The 23741-nt window shown below is 28.2% G+C and overlaps 2 protein-coding genes and 1 long non-coding RNA gene across 3 annotated transcripts in view; 1 reads left to right on the forward strand and 2 right to left on the reverse strand.

Moving 5' to 3' along the window:
- LOC136990417 (beta-hexosaminidase subunit alpha-like) overlaps positions 1-23741 on the reverse strand; it is a 376498-nt gene that overhangs the window by 222730 nt on the left and 130027 nt on the right. The window lies entirely within an intron of this gene.
- The window catches only part of LOC136990412 (pre-mRNA-splicing factor CWC22 homolog), a 52920-nt gene that overhangs the window by 13055 nt on the left and 16124 nt on the right, over positions 1-23741 (forward strand). Inside the window, exons 3-12 of the mRNA XM_067288798.1 lie at positions 618-1100; positions 4954-5123; positions 6554-6682; positions 14318-14411; positions 14496-14624; positions 16058-16193; positions 19729-19832; positions 21029-21131; positions 21214-21276; positions 21351-21440. Coding sequence (XP_067144899.1) covers positions 618-1100; positions 4954-5123; positions 6554-6682; positions 14318-14411; positions 14496-14624; positions 16058-16193; positions 19729-19832; positions 21029-21131; positions 21214-21276; positions 21351-21440 — 1501 coding nt within the window. The remainder of the gene's footprint in view (positions 1-617; positions 1101-4953; positions 5124-6553; positions 6683-14317; positions 14412-14495; positions 14625-16057; positions 16194-19728; positions 19833-21028; positions 21132-21213; positions 21277-21350; positions 21441-23741) is intronic.
- LOC136990408 (uncharacterized) lies at positions 11140-13096 on the reverse strand. The gene is made up of 2 exons (XR_010883056.1): positions 13007-13096; positions 11140-12290 (listed from the first exon to the last, which is right to left on the reverse strand). It is a non-coding gene; the product is annotated as an uncharacterized lncRNA (long non-coding RNA).

The following is a 23741-nucleotide window of genomic DNA, read 5'->3' on the forward strand; positions in this document are numbered from 1 at the left end:
CAATGAAAATTAATCAATATGTTATCTGCCATTTTTGAAACACGTTTTAGTTTTAGTAAGTAGATTGTTGTTACATTGAGTTATTTCATATTGTTTTTTTAGCTATGTTGCAATGAAAGAAGAATTTCTGATGGGCAGAATTAATTGTGACATAAGTCTTTTTATCAATTAATAATGGAAAAACTCGACCACCAGAAATACTAAAGTTATTGCACCTATTTGCTAGAATGGCTTCAGTATGGAATCACAGAAAATATATAATCCAAGTTCTACACAAGGTTATTTACATCATAAATGAAATTAATTTGTATAAAACTGTTGTTTTAATTATATTTATTTAACTATATCTAAATGTCATGTAAATTTAATGAAAGATTTCTTATAATAATGAAATTTTAACATGAAAAGAATAAATGATTACATTTAAAGGAACTAAATAGATACATACACATACAGAATGAAAATATAGGGGGTTATGGAAAATCTATTTGCACGAAACTATTTTCTTGTATAATAGTTAATGAGTAATACACTTTTAAAATTGATTAATTACTATTTAATTAATTTTCTGAATAGTATTAATTTATTAACATTGATTTCATGAAATATTATTTTAGGAAAAATTGCCCTCTCCTGTTCATAATGAAAAACACAAAAAACAAAAACACAAGAAGGATGATAGAAAAATTTCAAGAGACAGCAGTCCAGAGAAATCAGAAAATTTCTCAGATTCTCGTGCTCATAGAAGATATTGGGATCAAAAACAGGTCGAAACAGACAGTGATAATGAATCAAATAGACACGAAAAGAATAGATTTAAAGAAAAAAGGAAAGAATATCAATACAGTGATGACGAATTTGATACAAGACACAGAAACTCTGATAGAATGAGACCAAGAAATTTCAGACCAAGCTATAAAAATTTCCGTGAAAGTAGATACCAGAGAGACTACGATAACAGAAGAAGCAGGTATACTGATAGATACGACAGGAATCAATCACCATCGAGATACAGAGACGAAAGATACAGGTATTTCAGTGATGAAGAAAGATATGATGAAAGGAGGAATTATGGTGATAGAGAAGACAGGAATGCAAATGTAAGTTTTAATTTTTTTAAAGATATTTTGTAATTGATTTCATTTGATTGATGTGATAATATTTTCATTAGTAAGATGATATCTATTTACATTACATTTTTAGTGTTTCCTAACTTAAAGGCATTTCCACATTAATATATTCTGAAAATCAGATATTTGAATACAGAAGATTCAACTTTGATGGGACATTTGATTATAGGCCTAACACTGCTAAATTTCGATCAGTAAATAATAAGTTTGTAAAGTGATTAGTGTAGAATTCTTTTCATTATTAATATATATGTAATCTGTGATTAAGTACTTCAGTTTGAATATTTAATTTAAAGAGACACTACTGAAATTTCAAACTTTTTTACTAATTGATCTACAGCAATGAAATAATCATGTTGTTAAGCTTAATGTGGTTTAACAATTTTTATATTGAATTAAAGATTTAAATAATTAGGAAAATAAATTTAATTTTTGTTTGTTTTGCATTAAGGAAATCTATTTCTAAAAAATTATAAATAGAATTTTAGATGTAAATATGTTAAATTAATTAAATCTTTAATGTTATAGGAAGAGGGTAAAATAAGTGTTTTTGGTGTTTGAGATGAATATATTTAATACTGTCTTAATTACCTTTAATACCAAAATTTCAGACTCTGTATATTTATAAATTTATTAATATAAAAAAAAATGATTTAGTATTACATAAAATAAAGTACACAGCCCATTTCTACACATATTAGTGATGATATGTGCCAAATTTCACAAGTCTATGTCCAACAGTTTTAGACCAGAGCCTGACATCCTGTTGTGCTTTTATTGGTCACATTCATTATGCACATTGCATAAGAGTTTAGTTTCATATTTTAAAAATTCTAAAATTAATATTTATAAATATGAAAATTTAAAAAAATAATAAATAAATAAAAAATGTGGTGTTATAAAAAATTTGATTTTATATTTTTAAGAATGTTTCTAATGTGCTTAATGTGAATTTAATAAGAAAAATATTGATTTTTTTGATGATTTCATGAATTTGAAAGGTTTTAATGTGTGTTACAATTCTTACAAACATTGCTTACATCTGGTTCAAATCGTATTCGATGCAGAAATTTTTCATTAGAGGTTACTTTCCTTCTTTTTAATGTATTTTTCTCCTGTCTTTATGAATCGATCTGGCTTCCATAACTGGATTGAAAATTTTTTTTTGTATTTCTGTTTCGGTACTTGAAGTTTGCATTGCATTATCATCCAGCTCTAATCTCTTACTTCCAATTTTAGTTGTTGACTGCCTGCATTCAAGTGATACTATTACTTCGTCATTACAGCCCTCCGAGTTATATTCACCATTATTTTTGCCAGTACTTATTTCCGTTGTATCCAATTTTCTTTTCAATTAATGTATGTGTTTACAAATTGTTTTTACATACAATGAATCACTACAAGAAGAGCTAAAATAATGTATAGAAATTTTGCCTAAAACACATCTTACTCGACAGTCTAATCTCGGCCAGGTCTTTCTAACAATTACGTAATTCTTTTTAGTAAATTTCCAGCATTCGTCTTCATTGATAAAGAAATAATCTTCTCTTAAATTCAAACTTGAACTATGTCGAGAATTTATTGTTCGTATTCTTTTGGTCACTTTACCCTTTTTCAATTTCCAAATCTGTTCATTGACATATAGTAATCTTCTAATTTAATCAATACATGAATGAGTGCATCCATTTGTTTATTTTGCTTTTCCCGCATTGTGTCTTCGTCATATTTTAATAACCTGTGGAATGTTTCCACGTACATGTTTGTGTTAACTAATGAATTTTCCAATTTCAAGCAGCCCATTCACTATTTCTGTTTGTGTACATATTTGTACAGTAATCGAAGAACTCTTGCAGAACATTTTGTAAAATTAATGGCATTAACTCGTTAAATTCGCTTTCATTTTGAGTGTGTAGCAAAAGTAGACACCCATTATAAATTTCTCCTTACTTTTCTTTTTGTACCTTCTCTAAAAGTGCACGCTCATTCTGTGTGCCAAGAGCAAAGAAGTTTGAGTTTTGTATTCAACAAAAACTTCTTCATATGCAGCGAAGATCCACGATTCATCATCTGACATCAAATAATTAGAGGAAACTGCAGATGAAGCTTCTTTAAACAAAGGAAAAAGTACTTTTAATACGCTTTTGTTTTCTCAGCTACTTAGCACCATAAAATTGGGATACCCTCACCTCATTCGTCTACAACAATAACTGTGATTAACTTGAGATTATTGTAATAAGTTGTGTTGGATGTCGAATCGATGGAAATGACATCTGTTCTGAATTTCTCATACATTTGACATTGAAAATTTGTTTGCAATACAATTATGAAGTCATTCTCTTCAATGTTAAATTTTTTAGAAACTACTCCTTGAAGTTTGTAAAATAAAATAGGTATATGATTGTGTGTTTCGTAATTTTTCTATTATCATTGACATGCTTATGTGGTGTTTGTGCCGGCATTGTATTTTGGATATATTTTATTGTTTCTTAATGTTGTTGATATCTTTTTTGAAACAGAATACTCTGCTGGAGATGAAAATTGTCTTAAATCTTGCATAATTTGTTTTGATGTAATCCCAGTTCTTAATTTTGCTGCAATACAAATTCTTGTGGTTTCATTCATTGAAATATGTGCAATATTTTACTCGTGTGAATAATGTTTTTTGCAAAAGTTTGCTGCCACCTGGCCTGTCTGAATATCCTCATCCACTGCAATATGAGCAGTACATTTCATATTCAACTTTGTTGTGCCTTGTAATTTCAATATTCTTTTTCTGTCAATGTGTTATCAACTTTTGGCTTATAGTCTCTTGTACGGTTTCATGTGTAGTAATGATGCTTTATATTTCTTATGATTTTTGAACCACATTTTAAAATGAAATATGAATTTGAATCCATTTCTATTTTAAAATCATTTCTATTATCAAAAACATTAATCAATTGAATGTATGTGTGTCAAGAATATTCTTTCTCTGAGTTTGTTCACAGAGATTAAATAGTGATATCGTGGATGATTTCAATTTTAATTGAATTTCCTATAACGGAAATAGCATGTAGAAATTTAGAATAGGAAATTAGAATATGGAATTATTCATATATTGTAAAGAAATTATCCAAATACCAGATTGTCATAAATATATAAAAATGTACAGGTATAATAAATTTTGGTGTAAAAAGCTGCTACTTACATTTCACTTCACAGGCAACATTTCACTTTCACTTTCATTTCCTTTACACTTTCACTTTCCCACCAAAACAAGAAAACACATGCACAGTTTGCATAATGAATGTAACCAATAGGAGCACAACAGTATCTCTGGTTTTAGTCACTTGTATATTTTCTCACCTTCCAGAAAACTATGATCGTTTCGTTCTCTAGTTATCCCTTCTCTATTATTGTAAAGTAGTTTATGCATTGGCATTAGGGACTTGCACTGATCATCTGTAAATACAATAAAAATATATCCATTAATTTATATTACATATTTTTTGAAATATGTAAATAAGAGTATGTACAGAGGTGACAGATTCTTCTTTCTCATCATCATCTACCTTTCTACTCTGTCAACAGAGAATAGCTCTGATTTTGGTGGTCGTAAGAGTGAATTTTTGTTGTTGTGTAACATTGTCACATTTATAGTGTGGTTTTAGATGTCATCTTCTGAATAATTTGCATTATTCAAAAAAATTTATTTAACTAAATCAGGTCATCTAAAATTTTTCTAGACCGGTCAATATTTTTTACTGCTGTTATAAATTTTAAACTATTTCTATTAAGATTACATTTATTAAAATGCTTAAATTAAATATTAAAAATTTTTCAGAGAACAATGGATAGGAAACGTGCTCGCAGTCCCACAAACTCTAAGGATGATGATAACCAAAAAGATAAAAAGCCCAAGACCATAGAAGATATTTATACTAAAGCTGGTGGAGCATATATCCCTCCTGCAAAATTGAGGATGATGCAGGGAGAAATTACTGATAAATCTAGGTACTAATTTTTAACAACTGAAAAATTTAATTTTTTGTAATAACTTATGACTTGTATTGCCACAGTCTAAAAACATTAGACAATGTTATAAAATTTCTTGTTTCAAATACAATGGATACAGGTTAAATATGATTAGTTAAAATATTTATCAATATTTTTAACATCATAAAATTTTGTTTAAACTGAATATATTCTGATTGATTGCTTTGAGTACAGATTTCTATGATCTGTAAACATTACATGTTTTATTTAAATTTTTTGCTAGGAATAAAGCTCATATTTACCATTATATTTATATTATCATTGTTTTTAATAATGTACAATAAATTAAAACAGATATATCTTAAAATTCAGGCTTATTTTAAATAATAATTCTTTAAAAGCTGCATTATATTGTTGAATAGAAATAGATTTTAATATTTGAAAATATTTTTTTTTTTCTATAAAATATGTATGATATATTATCATTTTCGATTGAATAGGAGGATTGAGATATCAATTGACTTTTTAGTATTTTCAACATTCTGAGAAACATTTCTTATACTTTAAATTGGATCGGTCATTCTCGAGGTCTCACATTATTGTACATCAGTCAATACTGTTCATATTTATTTTATGAAATGCAGCAGATTTTATTTTTAAGAATTGGCTGTTTATTGTAAATTTTTCAGCGTTTAATTTTTATTAATAATAATCTTTTATTGAACAAGTATGTACAGTAGCTTATACTTAATTAACTGGTGAACAGTTGTCATCATTAAATTACTAGAACTCTTGCACTATTTGTTGAAATTTTAAATTCTTTTTACATGATTGTAAAGACTACATAAAATATTGCAGCAAAAGAAAAACTGTAGGCAAACAAAATGTTTTCCGGATTACTGAGTGGCTTATTGTAACTTGTCAGCTAACTAGACAGAAGTCTTTTTTTAATTGAATGTGATTTTTAACAAGTTGTTGCTGCCACTTTTAAAAGGCCCATTTGAAGATAGGAAGTTTTTAATTAAATTGCAAAATTGTTAAAAGTTTAAAACTACTACTTTATAATTATGGATAACACATTTTTACTAATTACAAACTGTGCCCATAAACTTTAGCACATTGAAAACATTTTTAGTTTAGTATTTGTTAATAATCTGTTGACAATTTGTATACTTACCAGTTTAGATTATAATTTTCATATAGAACATTTTTTTTAACTATAATTTTATTTTGTATGACTATTATACCATAATATGCTTCTTATCTGGCTTGTGAGCACTATGTTCTACACTTATTACACCATCTAATATACTGTGTAATAAGTCTAGGAGTGAAGAGGCCAACATAGTGCTCACAAGTATATTGTTGACTCTATCATATGAAATATATAAGTAAATAATTACAGAAAAATATATATTAATAAAAGTTGTTGTTATTTTTTCTTTTAGTGAAGGTTATCAGAAGATAGCCTGGGAAGCTTTGAAGAAAAGTATAAATGGTTTCATCAACAAAGTAAATGTTTCAAATTTGAAAGTTATTATTACTGAATTATTTAAAGAAAATCTGGTTAGAGGAAGGTATGATGATTATTTTTGTAATATGTAATTATCATTAGTAGCTATAATCTTAGATTTAGGATATGCATTTTGATACTGATTCACAGGATGGGATTATAAACAAATTAAAAAATTAACAGTTTACAAGATTTTGCCAGTTTTTAAATTTGTTTTATTTTACACTATAATGTTAGTTATAAAACAATAATCAAAATTATACACTGAATCAATCTTCAGTAAGGATTTTGCATAATTTGAAAATATTATTAATTTAAGATGCATTTATAATAGTATGTGGAAAAAGTGTGCTATATAAAATCAGTAAATTTCATAAATGTTTGATTTATAAACATTTAAATATATTCTAAAAAATATTTAATAATTTATTTGTAATTAACCCTTTGCCCTCAAAAGTACCGATCAGTTGATATCCCCATTGTTAAGCAAAACTTCGAGGGTATTGATTCATAGGCACTCTGTTAAAAATCGATTTTTATAAAATTTAACAACAACAGATGTCAGCTCTTGATGGCAGTGTCTTGTCTATTGTCTGTTTCACATATTATTGTCCAGATGGTGTGTTGTTGACTTAAAAAATTTTAATTAATGCTTTTTTTCCTTAATTTTTTTATTTCATTTTTAACATTTTCATGCAATAATATTGCTATAATAAGTTCATTCATGCTTTAATAAGTCAATGTGTTATAAATATTCAATTTGTGACCTTCAGTTCTGATATTTTATATATTTTTTATTTTATTCTAAAATATCAGCAAATGTTACATGTATTGCTACTTATAATCATATGTTTATTACAAAAATATATAATCTCGTTCGATATGAAGTGAATAAAGTATATTAGTTCATTACATTAGTTGATAGCAGAATAAAGTTTTGATTTCAAACAAATGTTCAATATAATGTATAATAATTTAACAACGGATAAATGTACATGCATAAATGTTATATTGAATTGTACAAAACAATATTCTATGTCTTTCTGGCTCAGTGTCAGCAAAAAACTAGGTAACTAAACAATGTTAATTTTGACAAAAAGTTACAAATTATCAAGTTTAAATGTCAGTTCTGATATATATATATTTTTTTTCTTATAAATTTTTCTAATAAAATGTATTGAAAAATATCGTATTTAAAACTCAAGATACTAATGTGTGTGGTTTTTTCATATAGATATAATGATAATTTGATTTTTGGTGAATTTTTAAAATAATATCACCTGACTGACCTATATTGCCTTAGGAGGGATCACAAAATAAACGTAAACAAGATGTTGGGGGAAAAGGGTTAACATTGCATTGTTCTGACAGCAAGCTGCTTAAAATTTCATACAGTGATATTTAAAGAAAGTAAACTTATTTATTATAAAAAGGATTTTTGAATTTTTTGATATCTGTAATGAACTATATACAGGGTGCCTACACACCTGAAAAGTCAGAAATTTTCTTAGTGTTCAGAAAAATTGTTAAAAAGTCGGGAAAAGTCTGGGGAATTTGCCTCTTTGGCTGCCTTGTTGATATTTTTTGCTCGCAATAAGGCAGACCATCTGCAGGCAGCAAGAAGTAATGTGGTACAATGCAACTTATGAAAAGGCATGCAGAATATTTTCATATACAATTATAAACTTGATGCAATATGTTGATTAATAGAAATAAAATTGAATTCAATACCATAAATGCTTGTTTTTATTGTAAGTACAGTCAATAATTAATGGACTTTCTGACATCCAAAAATACAAAATTTATAACAATGATCTCAAGATGAAATTTTATATCAAGGCTCAAAAATTTCAGTTAAGTATGAATGCCAAGTAATGAACTTTAATATTGTAAAAAGGACAATTTTCATATTATTGGAATTATAGTATTTTCCCACCATAGCCATTTTCTCTAATTTCTAAAACACTCCTTTACATTATAGTTAAAATAAATCTAACTTAAATAGTTAATAAGAAAAATTACATACATTTACAATGTAAATAATTTCATAAAAACATTATAATTTTTTGAAATTACTTAAAATTTTGAAATAAGTTGCATCTGGGCCATGGGGATTAAACTGGCTTTCTTATGTGCTTAGACCCATCAATGTCTTAGTGGATAAAAACTGGTAATTGGTTGCTGGTTTGCATCTCACCAATGGACTGGCCACAAAGTTTTTCAAGTTTTCTTCACAAATTTAACACCTAAAGAGTCAGTTTCCTGTAGAAAGCTTTTCTGTGAGGCATCCCTCCTTGCAAGATTTTGAGGTGTTGCATTGCTTTTTTCCATAAATCTATCTATTCTGAGATACTTAACTGATTTCTTTATTTGACATCTTTGAAAGCATCATCGGAAATAACTTTAAAATTTTTGCACACTGTGTAGTGATGAATAGTAGAAATTTTCATGTCCAAGTGGTTGAGATAATTCAGATAGCAGATTTCTCAACAGTGTGTGGTCCACAGATCAGTGGCTCTAAGCAAATATATTGACAGCAAAGTATGTGAATTAGGTAAATAGCACATTAAAATTTATTCCCCTTATAACCCATGCTCAAGTTTTTTCGAGCCATTTACATAGCATTACATAAAAAATGGACCTTTTGACCATAGGAGAAAAAACTTTTTGGATGTTTTCTAGGTCCCCAAACATCCTCAGAAATTTTCACCTACGCAAAAAAATTTTTTAGCGATTTTTAACCTTCAATGCCACGCAATTAACGCCTAATTGTTTTTTAATGAAATTTGTTTATCAAATTAATTAAATCGTTCTAAACTTCTATTGAACCGATTTGACTTCGGTAAAATTCATTAAAATACTATTGGATGTTTTCTATGACATCACCAAGTGTTTTTTTTTTGTTTTTTATTGAGTAGAATTTTTTTTATATACCTTTTTTCCGATTTCTCCATATTTTAATTGCACAAAAATCGAAAATTTTATGTTATATTTGAATATATGTGTTAAACTAGATCCTCTCCTGCCTTAAACCATTCTTACCCTCAGGCATATATGTAAACATCTCAGAAAAGATGACACCGGCTGTTCTCAAAGTCATCCAGTTGTAAACAAGCTGAGACAGTGGTGTCAGATTTCACAGTAACGGGAGACAAAGAACAATAAACTTATGAGTTTTAACTTCAGAATTAAGGCATTTATTTAATTTTTTTTAAGAATTAAGCATTGTTTACATTTAATTAAATTTATATAAAATGGAATCAGATTACAACGGCTTAAACAGGTGTACCAAAAGGAAAAGTTTGAGGAACACTATGTTAATGCATATCATTGGAGTATTTTATACTTAAAGACATAATTCCTCCAGTTTTCAAAAATTGTATAAAGTTTTCCTTTTAGAATTTAAATAAAGATATTCTTGATGAAATCCTCTATTTTATTTTTACAATTCTTTACTATTTTAGGTTTAATAAGTAAGTCTTATTACATATAAGACTTATTATTGTATTGCATTGTAAGATTGTATTTTAAAATCATTCAGAATCAGATCTTATAAATTGTAATCATTTTGTGTATTTTTTAAATTTTGTTTAATGTTTATACAATTATTATGGATGTTTACTTCTTTTACTGACAATGCAGATCAGTTTTAAAAAGTAATATTGATTGTTTATATGAAGAATTATAAAATGCAACAGGGAGGAGTGCATTGCAAAATGCCAGGGATTCAAACTAAGTTCCAAATATAATATATTGCAGTATCGGTTGTCATTTGTAAATTTTAACGCAGCTGTATTAATTATGCAGTGTATGAATTTTAGAGAAAAGTCTAATACTCTTAATAATTTAACATTGATTAAAATTTTTTTTGAAATATTTAAATTCTATGAATCTCTCACAATTATCATTTACACTCTTTGAGAGCATATGTTAATGAACTGATTTAAAAAAAATGATAACAAAGTACAAAAAATGATAAATAATACCATTTAAATTAAAATTATTTATCATTCAGGGCTTAAAGTGACTCACTTTTTTAGTTATTTTCAAAGCTTCTCTCTTTTTTAGCTTTTTCTGAGGCAAACTTGCTTTTTTTAGCTTTTTTCACTTTCCATGTGGAATTTATTTTTGTAAATGCGTTCAAGAGAAATAGCGACCAGCACACCCCCATACTGCAATCCTCCAGTATTCAAGCTGCAAGAAACATATAAATAAATGCAATGAAGCCTTTGGTCCCAAGCAGTTAAGACTGACGACTCAGATGTCTCAATGTCAAAGTATTAGTGCTGAAAGTGTTGCTGGTGTGAGCAATGTTGTAGACTCAGGTGCCAGTTCAGAACACCAATCATTGCAACAACCAATGCTTCAACTTTGTAGTGCAAAAGATGGTGCTTACATTGCAGAGCTTGTATGGACTATAAAAATGACAGCCAGCATTCATTTGCATCATGTCATGATATAAAGGAGACAATCAATGCCCAAGTGCAGACACTCTTCCAAAAGAATTCTCATTGTCACATCAAAAAATGAGAAATCCAATCACTGAAGCTTTGGCCCCATATTTCTTTGATCAAATGGTAGATGATGCACAATGATCATATTATAGCATTTCTTATGATGAGACATGCAATGTAGAAGACAGAAAATAACTACAGATACTGATTAGATACTGGTCAGATGAACAACAGAAAGTTTTCTGCAGGCATCTCCAGACCTCATTTATTGGCCATGCAGATGCTGAAACAATTAAATCAAAAATAATGCTGGCAATTAAAGATGCATATCTACCTTTTCATAAATTACTGATGATTGGATGCAATGGGCCAAACGTAAACAAAAAAGTATTGCGTCTCATAAATGAGGAAATTCTGACAACTCACAAAGAAGGCCATATCAACATAGGGACTTGCAGCATTAATACAATCCACAATGCCTTTTTGAAAAGCCTGAAAGAGTTGGGCACAGATGGTGGCAATCTTATCTAGCAACACAGCTTTTTTGATGGGTGGCCCTCTAGGTGTGATGAATACACAGAAATTCAAGAGAAACTTAATTTGCCATGCAACAAATTTATGAAGTATTCATCAACTAGATGACTGACGTTTGATCCTGTAGCAAAGCGAATGATCAAACAATGGGAAGGACTCATATTATACTTCCTAAAGCACATTCCTCAAGAATTCCAGCTTAATGAATAGTGTTTCATATAAGATAATCTCAAAGACATTGAAGTATTCTACCATCAAAGCTGAACTTTATTTGGGAATATCTAGTGCTGAACTGTTCACAAAGTTTATTGGGCATTTTCAGTTCAATGATCCTTTAATACATAAACTTTATAGTGAATTGCTTACTCTGGTGTGAAGAAAATTAAAGTATGTTGGAGAGGAGAAAACAAGAGAAGTGCAGAAACTGCAGCATGACTTAAACAAAAGAAAATCATCTTTATTTACAAACTTTTTAAACAAGAAATCAAACAATGTACCTTGAAATAAATGGCATTTGAAATTTGACGTTATATGGAGACATATTCTGGTAGTTATGTTACTCTTCCATTTCCTTTGCTGTATAACAGTAGGAACTTCATATGGGGCACATGAAAACTTAATGCAGGCCCATTCTGGCTTAATGCACTCTTACTGGTCACTTTTGTGGAGTATAAACTCAGCTAACTACAGTCAAGTCCGCATAAGTCGACACCCGGATAACTCGACACCATCGGTTAAGTAGTCAATTTTTGTGGTCCCGACCAACTTACATAGGCATTAATGTTAAAAAACTCCGGTTTACTCAACACCGTTTAACTTGCCACCACTGGATAAGTCGACATACGTTTACTTTTCAGGAGGGGAGTCGATTTATTTATTAATATATAATTAATATATTTAATAATATATTAATATTATTAATATATATATATATATATATATACATACATATTAATAAAAATGCCTTAACATTTTATGTATTTTTATGTATAAAATAATAACAGATAAACAAAAAGAAAATATACAGTCTACATCAACGTTACACCAGAATCCAATTTTGCATTTTCTCATGCCAGAGGCATTAAGAATCCTTAGACGTTTCTTGCTGACAATTGCAAAGATGATGTTTTAAAGGCATTCATGATCGTTGAAAAAGAAAGTCAAGACAGTTAAGTGCTTGAAACAAACAACACTAAACGAATTTTTCAGTTTTTTTATCTACAGAGTAATTGTAAATGGAGGACACAATGTATTGTAAGCCTATACTACTGTATAACGTACTACTGTATTTTATTAATTGTAGTTTTGTGGTTTTTTTTCCAACTTTGCTTTAGTCGTCCCATCAGATAACTTGACACATTTCCACTTCCCCTTGGGGTGTCGACTTATGCGGAGTCGACGGTATTTTCATATTTAATTTTTTCAGTCCAATTAAAAATCAATCTAATATCATATGCAATGTTATTGATACAAAATGTGTGTATTTTTTTAATAATGCCTCTTTTAGTTTACTTTAACACTATTACCTTTTTTTCAGTGTAAACTCTCTTTTTTCACTTTTTTTTCTCTGCTATGACTGCTTTGAGCCCTGATCATTTTTTTTATTTTAATAATTTTGATTGTGTAACAAAATAATTTTTGGTTTTTTCCCAGTTTATTAATATTTTATAAAGTTCAGGAAATTTATTAAGAGGCAAATTTAATAAATATATACTTCTGTACGTGGATTATACAGGATTTGTTAATGAATAATAAATAACGACTTTTTATTTTTTTCAAAGCCACATAGATTTATTGTAACAGGATAAACTATTTCAATTTAATAAAACATTTTAACTTTAATTATTCAGCAATTATAAAAATTACATAACTGTTAATTAGAAAAGATAACTAATTACAAAAGTCAAAGAAGCAATAGCATATTTGAATAGTAAATCATATGCTATTTTATTTCATCAATGTGCTGTATTGTAAGGAATGTGAGGGTCTGGGGAATTTCCACAAAGTTGATCATGGAAAGTCATGGAATTTAAAACAAAAGTTTGAGTAGGAACCCTGTTTATGGTGACAAGTTTTCCATGAAAATTAAAACAGATTTCATAAGTTAATAATTTGTATTATGGTACAGTTTGTTATTTGATCAAGACTAAAAGAATTTAAGATTGTATATTACAATTTGAATTTTACATATTTTTATGATAATTAATATTGTTAAACTTGAATTTATAATTTAATAGTTTTGCTTAATTATTGAAAATAGTTGCAATGAATATGTTCATTAATTTTTTTTTGTAAAGTCACCATTACACACAAATTAAGAATAAAAAGAATTTTTTTTCTTGTATTTTTAACAATTTTTATAGAATTACAAGTGACGATCCAAAATTGAGTTACTGGCACTTACTACAGTACAAAACGATGACAAACCAAATAAGTTTTGAGAAAGTAAGAAACCAGTAATAAAATATAATTGTTAAATGTTTATGCTTCCATATAGTAATCAATAACATTTGAAAAACTGTTTTCAATGAAAAGTTTTGTAAGGAAATATACTGATTAATGTAAAGTGTTGAAAACAAAAATAATTGTTTCTAACAACTGAAAAAAATTATTATATACTTTTTATATATCAATAGTTCCTACTTTAATATATTATTTGTGTAAATTTACTTCATTATGGTATTTTATGAAGTATTTGATTTTAATTTTAGAGGTGTCTTAGTTCGTTCACTGATGCAAGCCCAAGCTGTATCACCAACATTTACTCACGTTTATGCAGCTGTGGCTGCTGTTATAAATACAAAGGTGTGTTTTTATTGCTACATCTTATTTTTGGTATAATGCATAAAAATTAATCTGTATATCAAATGTACCAATTTATTTTTATAGTTTCCTCAAATATGTGAACTATTATTGAGAAGATTAATAATTCAATTTAGAAAAGGTTATCGAAGAAATGATAAATTAGCTTGTGTTTCATCTACCCGTTTCATTGCTCATTTAGTTAACCAACAGGTGGTAAGTAACATTTAATTTGTGTTTTAATATTTTAAAATTACCGATAATTAAGTAAACTTTTCTAAATTTGGAGAATTAATATAGTACATGTTTGCATGATGCTAAGATTTTTAACCTCCCAGAAAATCTTTGTCTGCAAATGCAAAGTTCAGTTTTTCTATTTTTAATATAATTCCTTTTATTCAGTAAATTACAAGTGGCTTGAGATACTTTTGCATCAATGTATGTAGCATTGTGAATGGAATGAACAACCAATTTAAATAGTATTGAATATCAGCTTGTTTGAATAACAAATGTAATTGAAATATTTAATTTTTTAGTAGATACATATATACATATAACTTCCCCTTCTGTGCTTGAACTTTCTAAGGAAAACCATCTGCTGGACAAACTAGGGTAACAAATATAACTTGATGGTTTTTGTAAACTTTTCTGCAAAACTATAACTATTGTAAAGGCAGTTCCTCTCAAATAAATGGTAGTATAACATGGAATCATATATATATATATGAAGTCACATTACTTCTGATCAGTCTGATATCATGAAGACTTGACCAAAGATGCTATACAAATGCTGTAAGTAGGAAAGGATCACATATGTAGGCATGTGTCCTGAGTGAAGAAAGACTCATTTTTCCATGATATACTACCATTTATTTGAGAAGAGCATGGAAGTTCAAGCACGGAAGGGGAATTCTGAAACCAGTGGTGTGGTATGTGAGAATTATCAAGTCCAAATGAAGATGTACAGTACATAAACAAAAGTAGAATCTGTTGAAAGAAGGTGGCTGCTATCAAGTATACTTTGCATTAATCAGGAGATGTAAGGCAGTTGTAAGAATACCTACCAGATTCAGTCAACTGAGAAGGAAGTGTCCCTTGTCCTCGGGGTACTGGATTTTATAGATTTAGTTTCCTGATCAAATATTCTGATTTGTCTCGATTGATCTTCCTTGCAATTCAATTGGTCTCTCACTTGTTTTGAAATGTAATTAGAGACAGTCTCAATCACAAAGATTTGACATTGAGAAATGAATACAATGTTAAATTTGATCTCAGTTGGAGGCAGTTGTGAATCTTATATTGTCTGATTCACAACAATGAGGTCACATCTCTTTTACAGTAATTATTTGAAAGTTACTACAAAATCTGAAGGTTAAATTGAATAAAAGGAATACTTTTAAAATGTCATTGTTAGAGTTAGGATGAGTGTCTTGGTCTTCGCGTGCATGAAAATCTAAAATTTGGAACTGGCCAAAAAATAAAATTGATTAATAAATTTTATGCCTGTTTGTTTAGTTATGCATTAAGATAATATCTAGATTTGTGTAAAATTTAAAACTTCTAAATTATAATTAAGTTTAATAATTAAAATAATTAAATTATGTTATGCCAAAATATGATGTTTTAATTGTCTTTATGTATTCTTTTAGGCTCATGAAGTATTGGCACTAGAAATATTAACATTACTTTTGGAAAATCCTACTGAAGATTCTTTAGAAATGTGTGTTGGCTTCTTAAAAGAATGTGGACAAAGATTAACTGAAGTATCAAAAGCTGCAGTTAATGGTAAAGCATACTTGTTACATTAAAAGTTAAATTTGTAGTAAATTTTATATATATATATAATTTTAAATGGTAGTAGTTGGGAGGTTGTGATGAATTTGATATCTCTGTTTTGAATTTAAATTCTTCTAAAATTGAAGATAACTCGCACTTTAAATTGTAACCAAAGATGGAAGTTTTTAAAATGAGCAAGACTACTGAATAGTTCATTGGGCTGCAATTTGAAAAAATTGTAGACCTATAAATTTTCACTGTTGCTGCCTGTCTGTACTGCTTAATCTTGAGAATGGAGTTAGATAGATGAAAGTCAAGACCAGATATGGAAAGCTTAGAGGCAGGATGCCCTGACTATATAAAAACTTCAGTTTGAAATGGAAGTCATCTTACTTCAGTTCAAAATTTTCCCCCAAATGGAGTTAGATACATGATTGACATGACACTATTTCTAACAGGAAAAGAATAATATATAGGGGTAAAATAGTACTAATTTGAGGTAGAGAGCATTTATTTAAAATTAAACAGATTAAAAATATGATTAAAAATTTCAGCTCAGCATTGTGACAATGTCACAATAAATAATTGCTTGTTTTAATAGAAATTACTGTCATAAATTCAGGGGTCACTCTGGAAAATTTAAAAATAGTGACACAATTTTGCCAGTTTTTAATTGTTTTTGCAACTTCAAATTATTTATCACCTCCAGTTTTACTTACTTATTAGTGAAGTGTTGGTAGCCTTATCAATTTGGTGTCTGGAAAGCAAAAGTAACATGTTAAACTGTCACTTACAAGGAGAGGACCAGACATTTGGGTCTTCATACACACAGTCTTCCTTAAACACAAACATCTTTTTGTCCAAATAACAGGACCCACTTCTCAAGCAATTTCAAAAAATGGGCATCTGAAAATTTAGTGTTTAGTGTTATCTTATGTCTTTGGAAGTTTCATATTCAAGAATGGTGATAGCCAAGTGAATAACACACTAGGCACTGAAGTTAGATGATGTAGGTTTGAACCTTTGAAATTTTAGTTTAGTTTTTATGTGTAAGATTAACATCATTTTATCGCATTATTATTGGTTTGCAGTTGTAAAGGGGTCATGATGATGGGGTCATGATGGTCAGTACAGATGAGGGGTCGAGACGGTCATATATGGATGCGATTGGTATCAAGAGAGACTACAGTTACAAGAAACTGTTTATTTGACACAAAATAAGCTTACAAGATATCCATGATCTTGGAAGTTCTAAGTTGGTGTCGGCCTCTGGGTCTGGGTCTTCCATTCCTTTTCATGATAGTCCCAAATGAAGGAAGTGTACCTGGTTTGCAAACGAGTTCCCTCGGCAACTTTGTGACAATGCAGTCGACTTCAGATGATTGGAAGGTTCATTCCAAGGACAGGCAATGGAGACGGATATGAGCATGAGACACTCACACAACAAATTTGAATATTCTTATTTGACCTATCAATTAAACCGTTTATATTACTCAAATAATTCTATTGCTCATTTAGTTGTAAAGTTTGAAAAAAATTTGTTTACAGTTTTGTTTGTTGAATTTTTACCTATTTACATATTTAAATGGTTGATAAACTAAGAATAATTGCTTAAGAATATACAGAGATGGCCATGTTAAAAAACGTGAAAATGACTGTATAATATAAATGATAATTTTGTTGATAGATTTTAGTTTTATAAATTTATAGTATCACATTTTGTCATATTATTATGTTATATATATAAAACTGTTTAACAATTCAATATATCCAATTGTTAGAGTAAATCCTATATTTTTTTTTGTAAACAATTTGTGTTTTAAAATTATTATTATTTAAGTTTTAATGGAATACAAAGATATTTTGTATTTGTATTACAAGGGAATGTATAGTGGTGTTTAGCAATTTCAATAATACTCTTGGGCTAAGAAACTGTAGTATGAATTTTTATTGATCAAAGGAAGAAAGTGTGCCTTTCAAAAGCTTTCAAGAAAAGGAAAGTTAAATTATGGGCAATTTATGAGTAAGTTTTGAGGAACCTTTCATTGAAGACTGTGAGCTTTGACTGCATTTTTACTTAATTGTATTTGTGAATTCATTCATTTAAGAAAGAAATATCATCAAATAATTGCAATTTTTACACACAATAATTGTAAATTACATGGGGTTTAGACTTTTTTGTATTAAAATGTGCATTTTTTATTTTTTTAAAAAATTTGTATTCAAAATTGCTGTCTGCTAAAAGTTCATTATTAAATGTCTGCTATTAAGTTTAAAACTCAAGTAATTAATCATTTTATAGTTTGTGATTTTATCATTTTTACTGTCTGTTTGGTGTGGTGATGGGTTTAGTTATAACCAATAATTTTCAAATTTATTTAATTGCTTAAAAATATCAAATTCTTCATAATATTCTTACTTTCCAAATATAGAACACTTAAAATTTATTTTTAACAAAGAGTAGCAATTTTGAAAATAAATTTTCAAAGAAGAGAAAATACACATTTTTAATAGAAAATAAATAGACATAATGTGTTAGCTCATGTTTCTTGCAATTATTTTGTGTAAAAAACATGTTTACTTTTATGTTTTTGGATCAAATTACATAATATTAACATGAAAAAGTGCTTTTGGCACTTCACAAGTATTTGGCATCATTAGAAAGAAGACAAAAAGCAGAAATTAAATATATAATTGTAATTTTTGATGTAATGCTGACAGTTTCACAATTTTAGAATAAAATCTGGCATCTATGAGTTTCATGTGTCCTCTAGGAGAGGGATGTATAACCTCATAAACCAACATGCTGGTTTTTACCATAAGAAAATATCTGATGTCACGTTTTCCCCAGATAGACCGACATGCTGGACTATTATTATTATGAACAAAATAGACTTGACAATAATCATCTAATGATTGACATTGGATGCGTTTTTGCCGAGGATGCAATTGCATTGAGAAGTCTCAATTCAAAAGGTCCCAACTTTATCTAACAGGCAAAGCAGTTACATATCATATGAAATGTTTCTGACATTTTCTATCATCGTCAGAATTTGAGATAAATATTTGACTTTATGTAATTTTATAACTAATGGCAAGACTGCATTGGCTTATGAGCAACAGTTTGTCTGTGCCTGATATATATAAAATAAAAAAGGTTTTATTTAATTTCTCTGATATTTCAGTGAATGAGAGAGAAATTTCTGTTCGAAAATTAGATGCAACATTTCATTTTCATTCTAATTAAAGTGAACATTTGCAGTTTTTCTACAGTGCAGGTGTATATATATAAAAATAATTTTTAAATTCCAATTGAGAGGAAAATACAATGTTTCTAGCATTTTGAGCCATTTTATAAAATTACATAACTTAAATTTTAAATCATTAATATGTTATTTTTTTAAATAATTAGTATCACTTAATATATTTAAATTAAAATTTTTTAAATTATACCAATTACAGTAATATACATTGAAGATAAATATGTCTAATTATGCATTACTTTAATAACTTTTGTAATCTCAATTTGTTTTATTTTTATTAGCCATATTTGATCGTTTAAGAAGCATTTTACATGATGCAAAGGTTGATAAGAGAGTGCAATATATGATTGAAGTAATGTTTGCAATAAGAAAAGACAAATTTAAGGTAACTGTTTCTAAATATAATAATTAATCATTCTAGGAACTATTTTGTAAACAGTTTACAAAGAAATTATAAGACTCCTTGATTTTTTTTTTAGTTTTCTCAAAACTAACAATGTGTAATGTTCAATTACTATTCTCAACAAAATAAATACAATAAATAATCACATCCTGAATAATTAGTTTGGCAATCATAACACATTTTAGTTATTAGTTTTACAAAAGTCAAATTTTGACTGTTAATAAATTGTAGGACTACCAAGAGAAAAAGTTGGAGGAAATGAGAAAATTTACAACTTTAGAAAATTTAATATCTTTCTCTTTCATTACTCTTGTCTCATTTATAGGTTATTTGATAGTTAACATTGCTTGCCATCACAATTTCTAAGTGTTTTACTTTCAGCTTTGTTATTGTTGCATTTGTGTTGATTCAATTTGGTTTATACTTAGCTTCTCCTACCTGTAATATGGATTTTACAAAGGTAGGATTAACCAGCAAATGCTGACTTCTACAAGTCTTTTGGTTAAAACAAGTACAATTTCTATTCATTTTAAACTGTATCCAAGTTACAGACTGACATTATCCAGGAACAGATGAAAGCAAGAAGAAACTATAAAATTGGATTTATTTATTTCATTTTGGATAAACTGAAGAGAAAATTGAGTATTTTATTTAGCCAGATATTTGGTGTTCTTACTAATGCAGATGGAAAGAATGAAAAATATTTTGTTTTTGAAGTCAATTAGTCTTATAAACCATTTTGCAATAAATTGAAATGAAAAATTTGCTGATTGATTTACAGATACTTGTAGGTTCAAATTGAAAAATGTTAATGTAAGCTTTACTTAGAAATAACTTTAACTACAATACAGATATGATCATCATTTAACAATTTAATTTGGTTACATTGTGATCCTGTGACATATTATGAAACAACTTTTCTCTTAAACTCTATCTGATTTCCTCTTTTACTTTTCACCATATAAAAGAATTATTTACAGTGGTTGTTTTTCAACAGACACATCAAATATTTTTATATAAATCAGTTTTTACAAGTCTTTCAGAATTTCCTAACACAAAAATTAAAGTAATCTTGTAGTATTCATTCCATTTTTGAATGTGATAAAATTTATAAGTCAATGTTGTGTGATTAATAGAATTACATATATTTTAAAATTAATATTTATTTTTTATGATAGGATCATCCTGCAATAATTGAAGACTTAGACATAGTTGCCGAAGATGAACAGTTCACTCATCTGATTACTCTGGAAGATGCAGTTAATACAGAAGATATATTAAGTGAGTGGTAAAATACTTGTTTCATATTGTAGGTACTAAAAAACTGAAAATAGCTAAATACTTACTTTAATGAATTTGACAGATGTTTTTAAGTTTGATCCAGAATATGAAGCTAATGAAGAAAAATATCAAGATATTAAAAAGGGTAACTAGATTTTATAATTAAAATACGTTGTAATATAAAGTGCCTTAAATAATCATGTATTTGTGTGTATATAGAAATTCTAGGTGGCGACAGTGATTCGTCAGACGATAATTCAGACGAAGAAAGTGACGAAGAGAACGAAGATGGTGACGATGAAAATGAAGGTACGAAATTAAGAACATGTACTTGTATTAACAAAATTTATCAACTTCAAATTCATAAAAAGTAATGAATTTCAGTAAAATTATTTTTATCTCTATAGAATTCATTTTGTGTAATTAATGCATTATAAAAATTTAGTACTACAGTTCATATAGAAACCATAATACAACATTTCTAAGTTACTAGTCAAAACGAAATCTGGTGATGTGTTTGCACTAGTGATAAGTTTCTGTTGATGCTATATTTTTTTAGTAAGATTTGATTCATTATATTTCTCACATTCACATAAGAGAAGTATCATTAGGTATTAGTGATGTGTTATTTTTATGAACCAATTAATACATTACGTAATAAAATTTTTTATAGTTATGCAGTTGTCTTTCTATTTTAGGAATGTTTTGATCAAATTATTGACTATTCATTTTCCAATATAATTCATCTTAATGAATTTTATTCTTATATAATTACTTAAACATATGCATTTTTCAATGCAAAAACACCAAATAAGACATCAGAAACTGCTCATAAAATTTGATTAAATTGAAATTTAACCAGATTGAGCTAGTTTGTATGTGATTCCAATTACAGAAAAATAAAAGAGAAAGATTCAAGTTTGAATGTTGATGAGAATTAGAACTAGAATAAAAAACATAGCAGGGATTTGAGAATTGGAAAAATAGCAACTGTTGAACTCAAGAGATAAAAATAAAGGGATAAAATTAGTTTGGGATAAAGTTACCATTATAGAAGAAATAAGGGAAAAAGATAATTTAAGATATAGAAAGATTGTTAGTAGATAGCAAAAGTGTGGAAGAGGAAATAATTAGCAGTGAAGATTTAGAATGTGTGTCAATAATATGGAAATGGCTGTTTAATAAAAGGAAAGAAAAACATAACAGATTTGGAAACATCATGCACACATGTGACATCAGTTTTTTAGATTAAAGAAATTTATGAGTAAAGGAAAAGTATTCATAAACAACGTCACTAGACCCAATATATTATAAGCTAGACACTAACCAAATGCCGAAAATTCTATCGGGCTATATATGGCTAATTACTAAATAAATTACGTAACCAATTTGGCTGTAGAGGGAGGCATTAGGCATCATCCATCTCTTATTAACTTTAATAATTATAATTTTAATTAATTAATTTTAAATAATTTAGAACCGCTGAAAGAAAAAATTGGCCCGGAGCGGGACTCGAACCCACAACTCCTGTTTACCGTGCAGATGCATTGCCAGTTATGCTATCCGGACCTCTACTCTTATACTACATAGGCACTGGATGTGTCTCCAGCCGGCATTGTAATAACCATAGATGGTTATAATGTTAGCTTATATGTGCTGAAAGAGGAGATCGGACTGGAGGTTCAGATTGCGTAACTGGCAACGTATCTGCACGGTAAGCAGGAGTTGTGGGTTCGAGTCCCACTCCGGGCCTATTTCTTCTTTCAGCAGTTCTAAATTAATTAAAATTATAATTATTAAAGTTAATAAGAGATGGTGCCTAACACCTCCCTCTAGAGCCAAATTGGTTACGTAATTTATTCAGTAATTAGCCATATATAGTCAGATAGAATTTTCGGCATTTGGTTGGTGTCTAGGAAAAGTATTCTTTAATGTTTAATTATTATAATTGAATGTTTTGCTTTCTTTTCTGTACAGTTTGTTATCAGACTTCTTCTGCCCATCATTGGCAGACAAGCTGGAGAAGACTGAAATTGCTTGAGAATTAGTATTTACTTAATTTTTGCTGTGACAAAGCAGCTTTTGGAGTCTTATTTAAAAATACAGTAGCCCTTCGTTATATTGCCAATTTGAATATATCTCACATTTTTTTAGTCCCAAATTTTAAAAGTACTCGAGTCAATAAATTTTAAATTACCAATTGCCATTGAATTTCTGTTTGCAAGTAAATACAGTATTTTATTTCTACAATTGTTCTTTGAAACTACCACTGCGGGTGAAACAAATTTGTCAAGATATAAATAAACAAAACAGGTAGACAGATCAATTATCATTTATGTTTCCTTTTGATATTGAAACCTTTTTATTTATTGGTTTTAAGTACAGTCTCCTCATTTACAAGTTTTTGTGAATTGGAAAATTTCACATCTTTATGCGAATTGACACAATACCACAATTCACATATAGATGTGAAATTTGGAATTCATTGAGTAATGTGTAAGGAAAAGGTTTCTTTATTTCTAAAATTTTGATATAGTGGTAACTTTATTTTGTTTTTTAGAGAATACTTTTACTCTGTAATTTTATAACTTTTGATGTTCTATTATATGT

The sequence above is a fragment of the Centruroides vittatus genome, unplaced genomic scaffold (assembly GCF_030686945.1).
Source record: "Centruroides vittatus isolate TY-2023 unplaced genomic scaffold, ASM3068694v2 scaffold_932, whole genome shotgun sequence".
NCBI lineage: Eukaryota > Metazoa > Arthropoda > Arachnida > Scorpiones > Buthidae > Centruroides > Centruroides vittatus.